Below are 11305 nucleotides of genomic sequence, written 5' to 3' on the forward strand. Positions count from 1 at the left end.
GTTTTTAACAATTTTTGTACACAAATTTTGTACACTTTATCTGATAATTCCAACCACTGAAGTCCTTGAAGGTCTACATATTGATGTTCCTTCCACATCAAGTTGCTTATTGCCTTTTGTTTGCTATTGGTTTTATTTTCTTTGTGAGTTCATATTTTTTTAACCTAAAGGCTTGAATTGGGTAAACTTCTCAGGGGCACTATTGTTCTGGAGCCTCATGAGTCCCATTTAAGGATTTTTTCTGGTCTCCTGTCTTGCAGTGAAACCCAGTCTTGGTCTCCTAGTGCCAGAAACAAGTCGATATTTATCTTAGGGGAAGATTTCCATGCATAGGTTTTAGTTTATTTTGTCCTTAGAAGTATCTCTTATTTTCTGTGATGTTAGTGATTCAAGTAGTACATTAAAAAATGTATATTTTAGCTTGAATATTGTTGTATTATTGTGGGAGAGTCCTTCATAGTTTTCAGTCAGCTGTGCTAGTAGAGGTAGAAGAACATAAAATTCTTTAATGATTTATTAGGTATCTCTTACTGTGTAACAACTTATCCCCAAACTGGGTGGCTTGAAACAACAAACACTTCTTAGCTCACAGTTTCTGTGGGTCAAGAATTCAACATGGGATCGGGATGCTAGCTGGGTGTCTCTGGCTCAGGGTCTCTCACAAGGCTGCCATCAAGGTGATGGCTGGAGCTTCAGTTATTTCAAGGCTGGGCTGGAGGATGATATGCTTCCTAGCTCACTCACTCACTGAGGTCTCTGTTGGCTGGTAGCCTAGGTCATCAGTCCCTTGCCCCATGGGCTTCTCCACAACCTGACATCAGGCTTCCCTCAGAGCAAACCAGAGATGGAGCAAGCAAGGATGGGATGGAAGCCACAATCTCTTTGTAACCTAATCTCAGAAGTGGCATGCTATTACGTAGGTCATAGTCTACTCTTTAGAAGAGAGTCATTAAATTTAGCCCACACTCAAAGGAGGGGGTTACACAAGGAATAGAAGGCAGAAGTCATTGGGGGCTATTTTATAAGCTGCCTACCACAATTACAAAAGTATATAAGTTTTAACAGAGAAATTTGGATTTATATAAATAATTTACCACTATTATTGACATATCTTTCCTTGAGTCCTTATTACTATGTTACTCGACTGAACTGCCCTCCACGAACCTCTTCTACCTATTTTATGTGTACGCCTTTAAACTACCTTTCCTGCTTACATGATATTTTCATCATGCAATTCCTCTTCCATAAAGCTTTCTTTAGCTCTTTATTTCTAACCTTTCTTCTGTTCCCCTGATCTATCCTACTTGATCAACCTTATTTCCTCTCCCCCGCTAGGAAACAATTTGTCCTTTAACTGGTTTATTCCTTGCCACTTCCTTATCTTTATTCAAGTTATTTTACATGCCTAGCTTTCCCTGTTTCTAGCCTCCTAACAAATAGTCTCATAATCCTTCAAGATTTGGTTTGTTCCATCTCTTCTATCTACGCCTTCTCTTCTTCCAAGCCCATAGAGTGACATTTTATTACCTATATCAGTCATTTGACAGTTAAGCACATACTACTTTGTGGCAGCTCTTATCTGAATATTGCTTTCAACTCCCACTGATATTTAATGTAAATATAATATTTCTTCAGCTAGATTATTAGTAACTCAAAAGCAGGAATTGGTTTTACAGAATACTTACACCAGCCAAAGTGTACCTAGCATATAGATGTCAATCAAAAAACCATCTGAAACATTAACTTATACAGAAATAAATGAAAACTTTCACCTTTAAATCTACTTTTAACCTACAGCCATCTGAAGTCTAACCTACCCAATGTATTAATGAATCTTTTTTTGTATTCCAACAAAATAAAAATTTTGGGGGGTACTCAAATGTATGAAAAATTGGTATCCCAACAAAAAACATCAATTAAAATCAGAAATGAATAAAAATCAGTGATGACTGACTTTCAAAGTTTACATGGAATTATAAAGAAGTTTTAGGAAAATCAAATTTAATGATCAACCTTTACAATCTTAGTTTTCACAACTGTGAGTGCCTAATTTTCTAAGTGCAGACATCCCTAAAGATGTGAGGGGGAAAATGAGTGGGCTAGTCATAAAAGACATGGAACATGAGTAGGAAAATAACCATAGCAGGGTCCTAAATGATTAAATAACCTTAAAAATGAAAAACAAAATTTAATCCTATTTGCACTCATGAAACAAAAATCCGGTTAAAATGTTGGTAGTCAAGTCCTCTTTGTGGCATAGTAAGACAGCATCACAGCCTCACTGAGGCCTGGGCAGCGAGCGGATGTTTTCCCTATTACCTTGCTGTAGGATGACCTAATGCAAGGCAATAGACAAGAAAATGATAGGTTAGCCATACTCCAACTTGAAAGATGACTTTTGAAGAGATCTTCACTCTAAGTCCAGAAAACTTTCAATCTTATTTCTGTTACAAATTATGCTTGAACAAGTCACAGCAGGACACCCAGGCTCTCAAGTGCTTTAAGAAAACAGAGGAACAGCACAATGAGGAAAACGAAAATTTTCTCTTTCTAAACACAATTTAGTTTTGAAAAAAAGGAAAACCTTACTAGGTTACAATGTGTTAACTGAGGTGTCCAAGGGCAGAGAATGACTCATGGCAAGGCTAAGAATAAAACATGGGTTTTACACCCTAGAAAACATTTTTTTAAAATAAAAATAAAAAACCTATGTGTAATTGAAAAAGTTTTCTTACAAATTTGTAAGTGTTTCACAGAAAAGTTCCTCTTCTCTCTCTGCCTCTGTCTCTCTCTTACTCTCCCTCTTTCAATTTGAAGTCAGCACTTGCTAAAATGTTATTACTCTTGGGATATAGAAGCCTTAAATATAGAGAGCAGAAAGGAGAAATGAAAGAGGGGAGAATTAAATGAAGTTAACATTTATAATTTTTGCTATAGTTGGACTACACTAATAAGCATTTATTTTTAAAATAAATTGTCATGTAGTACAAAGAGCATAAGTTCTAGATCAAACAATCTGAGTTCAAATGACTGTACTGCCCTATGAGACCTGAGTCTCACTTAGTTTGAGCTTCAGGGTCCTTATCTGTAATTTAGGTTACTGCCCAGCCCAAGAGAGATATTGTGTGTAAAAATCCTTTGTAAACTCTAAAGCTTACATAAATATTAAGTCATGTTTGGCTCCCAAGATTTTACATTTTTGCTCCTAATGCATGAAAGGATAGAAGCTAGCTCTAGGCAAAACTGTCAGATAGACCACATTTGATTTCATGGCTCCTCCATTTTCCATGTTTCACCCTCTTCATTATTTCTCACCCATGTCTGCTGCTAACGGTGGAAATACAATTGCCTCTCCCCTTCTATTACTTTCTTCCTTTTCCACACTCAACCAAGATGAGAAGAAGGTCCATACCTGTATGTACACACACACACACACACACACACACACATATACACACACATATACATATATGTGTATATATGTGTATATATATATCCCTGTAGTATAGCCGTAGAGGGAGGAAGCCTTATGGAAGAAGAAGTAAGATCTTCCTCCCTACTGGTAGCAGTTTACCAGTGGGCTCCCCAAAACAGTGTCCCCTTTGCATATTCCAGAAAATTTGCTGCTATGATGCAGATAGTGGACCATGTGAAACAGAAGACATATCCCAGTAAAAAAGGAGTTTGGGGAAAAATTAAAACTTTTTGCAGCCCTACTCATGGAACAAGATATCAATCACTGGCACATGCCTTTCATTTACTTTCTATTTTGTTTTTAGAAACAGCTTAAAGATAATTTCTGGGCACATGGCTATATTTGTAGGACTCTAACTGACCTTAATGAAGTTCAACACTAGAACCACTAATGTATTTATGAAATAAGGTTACTCAATATGAACAGTATCCTTTTTTTTTTTTTTTTTTTTTGCGGTACGTGGGCCTCTCACTGTTGTGGCCTCTCCCGTTGCGGAGCACAGGCTCCGGACGCGCAGGCTCAGTGGCCACGGCTCACGGGCCCAGCCGCTCCGCGGCATGTGGGATCTTCCCGGACCGGGGCACGAACCCGTGTCCTCTGCATCGGCAGGCGGACCCTCAACCACTGCGCCACCAGGGAAGACCAACAGTATCCATTTTTAAAGATGGAACTCCAGGTGGTATTAAATAGCAATTTGAATTAAAATATACTTCAGCCAGATTTACATTTATAGGCTGAATGAGTGCCAAGGTATATTTTCACTTTTTTGTCTGGGAGACATTTTAAATGTATGAAAAGCGCTGCAATATGCAGAAAAACTAAGTGAAACAATAAAAAGCAGCCCACCATAATCCGAGTGACTTGTTCTGGTGATGTAAGCAACTGTAGAGTCTCTAGTATTTTTCTGATTACCATTTTAAAATGCATTTTAATAAGAATAATTACAGGGGCTTCCCTGGTGGCGCAGTGGTTGAGAGTTCGCCTGCCGATGCAGGGGACACGGGTTCGTGTCCCGGTCCGGGAAGATCCCACATGCCACAGAGCGGCTGGGCCCGTGAGCCGTGGCCGCTGAGCCTGCGCGTCCGGAGCCTGTGCTCCGCAACAGGAGAGGCCACAACAGTGAGAGGCCCACGTACCGCAAAAAAAAAAAAAAAAGAATAATTACATACTCCAAGGTAGACTTCTATACTACTATTGTACCAAGAAATTTGATAGCATTATGTATATAGACTTTAGAGGATCCAGGGGTTTCTCCCTATCTCATATGTATTATTTCCAAAACCACTTGATTCTAACCTGGAATATGCATAATTTTGACATCAGTGAAAACTGCTTCAGAGGTTGATTGCTATTAATTTCATATATTTTAATACTGTCAGTGTGTTATTCATGTACCATATGTAACGCTATTTTTGTCCAACTGTATATTTATGCTAATAAGTAAAGTTCATCAATGATAAGAGACTTTACAAATGACATAGGAACTATTAACATTTTTTTGCTGACTTCAACAATTATTACCTAGCAATTTTAAAATCAATTTCCTATTGCTTGTAATATGTGCCCCTTAGTTAGGAAACTGCTACATCTATATCCTCCTAAAATATGTTTATGTACAAAAAATTCTTATTGACATTATGGCAATTTTCATTTTCATGTAATATTCCATCATTTTTCTACAATAATGTAGTATTTCAACATGGCTAATTGAGACAATTTGTAATTAACTTACTTCTAGTTTTACCACTTTCATAAGAAAGTCTTGGCAAGCACCTGTCTTTGCAAATCAAAATTCCTATGTGGGCCTTTTATTTGAAGATGTAAAGTTCTTCTCCATGTCCTTCAATCCTTATCTCTTCATTTGAAGATGGGAAGTTCCTCATCTCATTGTTCCTCAGTTCTGCTGCTCTGGCCAGGAGCCTTTTGCCATTCGTCACACTGCCTGGCACACCCCAGCCTTAAATAAATTTCACTGCCTGCTTTCTCAGCCTCTACATCAATGCTTCTGAGCTCTGATGGAGAAAATCACACAGTGGCTCAGATCGATTCCAATTTATGGCCTCCACATTCACTGGGCACTCACAACTGCCTGGCAAACCCTCTGTGTTACTGTAGTCACTCTCTCTCCCAACCTCAAATTGGCAATTTCAAACATCCGCCCCCCTCCTCAAACCTTCTACCTCATCTCCTGATTTGTCATTCTCATCACGGGACTCTTCTTCCCATCCAGAGCCTTTAGATCCTCCCTACTGCTGAACTGTCCCTCTCCCAAGCCTGGCTGGCCCCATGTGTGTCCTGTACCCTAGATGCCTGGCTTCCTCAGAGAACTTTGCCCTCACACTCAGGGCCTCTCCCTCCTGCTTTTGCAGCATCCCTCTTCTGCTTATGGCCTCCTTCCCACTAGCCTTGACCTTCCCAAGTGTTACCTGCATTAAAATAAACGTTCTTGGGCTTCCCTGGTGGTGCAGTGGTTAGGAGTTCGCCTGCCAATACAGGGGACACGGGTTCGTGCCCCGGTCCGGGAAGATCCCACATGCTGCGGAGCAGCTGGGCCCGTGAGCCATGGCCTCTAAGCCTGCGCGTCGGGAGCCTGTGCTCCGCAACGGGAGAGGCCACGACAGTGAGAGGCCCGTGTACCGCTAAATAAATAAATAAATTAATTAAATAAATAGATAGATAGATAGATAGGTAGATAAATAAATAAATAAATAAATAAACGTTCTTGATCTCTCCTATACTAGTTACTCCATTTACTCTCCTCCCATTCATTGCCCAATTCCTAACATCTCACCCCATCCCCAAACTACCAAAACTGCCCCTGCCAAGCCGCCAATGATCTCTTCTCACTGATCCAATATATGCTTTTTAATCCTACTCTGATTTGATCTTTGCAGTCTCTGTGATACTTTTTATTTTTCTTTCCTAAAATTCTTCCTTTGTGCATCTTCTATGATACTACACTCTGGATTTTCCTTGTCCAGTATTCAATGCTCTTTCTAGCTCTCCAGTAGAGATGTTCTGCCTATCCTTTTCAGGCAGGTTATCAAGGCTCCACCCTCAGCCTGCTTCTTTTGTTATGTTAAATACTGTCCTTTGATGATTTAATCTACTTCTGTAGACTCACTTACCGCTTATAGGCTGATAACTTCCAGAATTATAGCCCAGCTTTCTCTGCTGAAACTCAGACCCATATATATAACTACTCACTAGATATTTCCACTGAGACGTGCAATAGAGTCCTAAAATTCATATGTTCAAAGCATAACTGGTCAGGGACAGGATGCCTGTTGCAAATCCATCTACCCTCTCCTGGTTCTCTGTGAATTTCTCTGGCTTAGTAAATGGCACCTCAAACTCCCAGTTTCTTAAGCCAGAAACATATGTAAGTATGCACGTATAAATTGAGTTTTATATATATATATGTATATATCTACACACAGACATACACACACATGTGTATACATTTTTTATGACATCATTTCACTTTAAACATAAAATCCATGCAATTCTTCCTTCTCCATATACCTTGATTCTGTCAGTTTCTCTCTAAGCCCACTGCTGCTTGCCTAATTCACACCATCATCATGCCCGGGTTAGTGCTGGTGGGAAGGAAGCCGTAAGCAGAAGAGGGATGCTACAAAAGCAGGAGGGAGAGGGCCTGAGTGTGAGGGAAAGTTCTCTGAGGAAGCCAGATGTCTGGGGTCCAGGACCCAGGAGGGGCCAGCCAGGCTTGGGAGGAGGAACAACTCAGCAATAAAGATCTAAATGTTGTCTCTCTCTGAATGAGAGGAGAGGTCTTGTGTTGAGAAGGACAAATCAGGAGATGAGGTAGGAGGTGTGAGGAGAGGGAGGATGTTTGAAATTGCCAATTTGGGACTGGGAGAGAGGGCACCTAAGGAAATCCTCTGTAGACTACCGTTATAGCTTCCAACTCGTCTCTCTGCCTCCCGTGTGGTCCTTCCTACATACCGCACACTGCAGCCAGACTGACTGTTTAAAACACAGACCTCCTTTTTAAATACTTCAATCCCTTTCCATAATCCTCAGGAATTTCTAACCTGAGCATGACATGAAGACCATCACAGCCTTGGGACTCCCCAGGACGTCCAGAGGCTAAGACTCTGTGCTTCCACTGCAGGGGGCACTGGTTCAATCCCTGGTTGGGAAACTAAGATGCCACGTGGCGGGTCAAAAAAAAAAAAATTCAAAATCACTGTCTTGTCCCTCCTCAGCCCTGCACCTCATCCCTTGTCACTGCCAGTTCCTTTACCCACCATCCCAATCCAACTGAATTCTTTGAAATGCCCCACAAGAGTAATATTCTCTTTCCTCTCAAGCCTTAGCACATGTCCGTACCTCTGTCTAGAATGCCTGGATCTCCCTACTCAGCCTGCCCTCTTCCTCTGTGTAGTTCCTCTTCCTGTTTCCCCAGTCTTTCTTCGGAGGTTATCACCTGCAGAAAACCCTTCTGCTACACTCCCTGCCATAGGTTAGGTGCCCTCACAGTGGTTCCTCAGTACCCTGTGCTTTAGCCCTTTATTGGCATGCATACTGCATCATGATTTTCTCTTATTTTTTTATCCAACTAGCATCACGGCAAGGCCAGAGTAAGTGCTATGTAAACAGTTTTGAATGCATGAAAAATTAAGTCACCCTATAGCAGGTATTTGTTGTACAAGTGTTTATACCTTATTCATGATAAATTTCCCAAACAAATATGGAAGAGAAGGCACAATTTGTGTTCTCCTTAGCTGAATAAGTACATTCATTTTAAAACAGAAAGTTGAAGCCGTCGGTGGGTCAGGGTTCTGCTGCCTGAGAGATCCTGAAACCCCCAGGCCTTGTCTCCTCCCATCTTAAGATGGATAACAAGAAGCGTCTGGCCTACGCCATCATCCGGTTCCTGCATGACCAGCTCCGGCACGGGGAGCTCTCCTCTGATGCCCAGGAGAGCTTGGAAGCTGCCATCCAATGCCTGGAGACCGCTTTCGGGGTGACGGTGGAGGATAATGACCTCGCACTCCCCCAGACTCTTCCCGAAATATTTGAAGCAGCTGTGGCGGGCAGGGAGATACCACCTGATCTGAGGAGGCCCCAGCGAACCCCACCTTCGGAGGAGGACTCGGCCGAGGCAGAACGCCTCAAAACCGAAGGGAATGAACAGAGGAAAGTAGAAAATTTTGAGGCTGCCGTGCACTTCTACGGGAAAGCCATCGAGCTGAACCCCGCCAACGCTGTCTACTTCTGTAACAGAGCTGCGGCCCACAGAAAACTGGGGAACTACGCAGGGGCGGTGCAGGACTGCGAGCTGGCCATCTGCATAGACCCGTCCTACAGCAAGGCCTACGGCAGGATGGGCCTGGCTCTGTCCAGCCTGAACAAGCACACGGAGGCCGTGGCCTACTACAGGAAGGCCCTGGAGCTGGACCCCGACAATGAGACCTACAAGTCCAACCTCAAGGTGGCGGAGCTGAGGCTGAGAGAGGCACCCAGTCCCACGGGAGGTGTTGGAAGCTTCGACATCGCGGGCCTGCTGAACAACCTGAGCTTCATGAGCATGGCATCCAACCTCATGAACAATCCCCAAGTTCAACAGCTCATGTCCGGCATGATTTCGGGCGGCCACAACCCCTTGGGGACTCCCGGCACCAACCCCTCGCAGAACGACCTGGCCAGCCTCATCCAGGCGGGCCAGCAGTTCGCTCAGCAGATGCAGCAGCAGAACCCAGAGTTGATAGAACAGCTGCGCAGTCAGATCCGGAGTCGGACCCCCAGTGCCAGCAGCGACGACCCGCGAGAATGACTGCCCGCCCCCCAGCGACATCAGGTCCTTCCTGGCTGACCAGAAGCCTTCTCTCACTTTTCCTTCTCTTCCCATTGGACCGCCCATGAGAGGAAAAGGAATTGGACCTGCATGTTAAGACGGATTCTTATTTTTTTTATTTTTTTGCCTCTGCCCTTCCCTCCCTTTTTGTACACTCTCACGGCCCCCAGACCCTTCTCGAAACAGAGCCAGCAAGCTGTGAGCACAGACCAGCACCAGTCTCACTCCCAGCCCCCCAAAAACCCAGTCTCTAAAGTATTTTCTAGAATAATTGGGGGGGGGGGTCCTTTCGCTGCTCTCAAGAAGCGGCCCACGGGGAAGCCGTGGCCCGAAGCCCCTTCCACAGCCCTGCCCCCTCGGCCTGTCTTCAGGGGCCTCGCAGCCCACGAGAAGCTGCTCTCTGCGTCGACCGTGGCCACCCCAGCCGCCCCTGCTCGGACAGGCTCCCTGCCAGCCAGCCCGGCCCTCGGACCCGGGTTCTCGCATGAGCAACTCCCGCTGCAGGTTCCCAGGAGCCGGTTCTGTTGCCCTGGGCCTGGGGGCGAGCCAGAGCGGATGTCCTGGGTGTGCAGGACCCATTTCTGGGACTTTTCTTCCAGTTGAGCATTTAGATGGACACAGGTCTGATCCCAATGCTCTCTCCCACTACTCATGACCGACAGACCGTGAGGGGCGGGCCCTCTCACCACCTTCAGCCTGGCCCCCGAGCCCATCCCGGCCTGGCCACGTGTCCCAGCCACTGCCCTTCTGCCCACAGGTGGTGCGGCTGGCCCGGCGCCTCCTCCCTTTGGGAGGGGGTGTTGCAGGGGGTCCTGGTGCCACCCGCCTTGGCCTGAGATTGCCAGGCAGCCACCGTGGATGCCCGGCGGCCCCAGGCGAGGCGGGGCAGCGTGGGGAGGAGGGGTCGGCTGGCACCGCCACTCCGGCAGCAGAGTTGGCAGCTGGATCGTTGGAGGCTCCCTGGTGGTGTCGGGCCATGTGCGAGGTGACCCAGCACCATGTGTGTAGGTAACTAGTAGGGAGACGGCCGCCAGCCACCCGCCGTCTGGCACACGTCCGGTGAGATGTGTCCTAACTCTTGCGTGCTAGCCGTGGTGACAAGCATAACGTAACGTGTGGGGAATAAATAGACATCGTGACATCAAAAAAAAAACAAAAAACAAAGTTGAAACATGATAATCTCTCAGCAGGCGGGAGAGACAGAGTATATATTATATGAAACCTGGATGTGGTTTAAGACTGTTGAACTCAGGCAGGTCAGAAGCTGGACCTCTCTTATTTGCCATCAGTAATAAGGCCTATCAACCAGTGAATTGATGGCAGAAATGTCAGCAGTCACAGTAGCTAATGTGTGGCTCATGTTATCTTAGCTCATAGGCTCTAGCTACTAAATATACAATAGGTTAATAAAAGAGAGCAGTACAATAATCTTCCACATGACCATCATTTTTCACAAGCAGCTGAAGATTAAGAAAATACGGCACAGCCCACTAGTTAAATGTTACACTTACTTAACACTTACTAAAATTTTCAACTCTTGTAAGTTTTCTTTCTCCATTTTAATATACAAGCTACAAAGGTATTCAACTCAATTCCTAAGCCAGACACAATTTTAGTATTTTCTGCTTTAAGTAAAAAGTCTAATAGCTTTTCTTTCATCCTCTCTTCTTCTGGTAACAGACTTTTCCTATCTATCACTCCATGTAGAGTCTTGAGGTCTATTCAGGGATTAGCCTGGCAACTTCTTATGTCAGTACTAAAATGTCACACAGTTGTTGTTGTTTTTAACTTTATTATAGAAGTGGTATTACAACCTGGGCAAAAAAGAAAAAATGACACCTTCCCCATCCCATGCTGCATAGGTATCAAACAACTACCTGGCTTCTGTCTTTACAAACTAATGTTCTATTTTTTGCTGTAACGCCCTACTTGTCCAGTCTAACTTGTTGAGACAAAATAAGTTGTTATTTACTGTTATGCAGAGTTGCCAGTCAGAATACAGGACA

General features: G+C 44.1%; 1 protein-coding gene across 1 annotated transcript; it reads left to right on the top strand.

Moving 5' to 3' along the window:
• Positions 1-8336: 8336 nt before the first annotated feature.
• Positions 8337-9278, top strand: LOC307053457 (small glutamine-rich tetratricopeptide repeat-containing protein alpha-like; the record flags this gene model as incomplete). The annotated part of the gene is made up of 1 exon (XM_079704872.1): positions 8337-9278. One exon carries the CDS (start codon positions 8337-8339, stop codon positions 9276-9278), a length of 942 nt encoding a protein of 313 aa, XP_079560998.1.
• Between the last annotated feature and the right edge of the window lie 2027 nt (positions 9279-11305).

This window comes from Hyperoodon ampullatus (assembly GCF_949752795.1).
Source record: "Hyperoodon ampullatus genome assembly, chromosome: 5".
In the NCBI taxonomy this organism is placed as follows: domain Eukaryota; kingdom Metazoa; phylum Chordata; class Mammalia; order Artiodactyla; family Ziphiidae; genus Hyperoodon; species Hyperoodon ampullatus.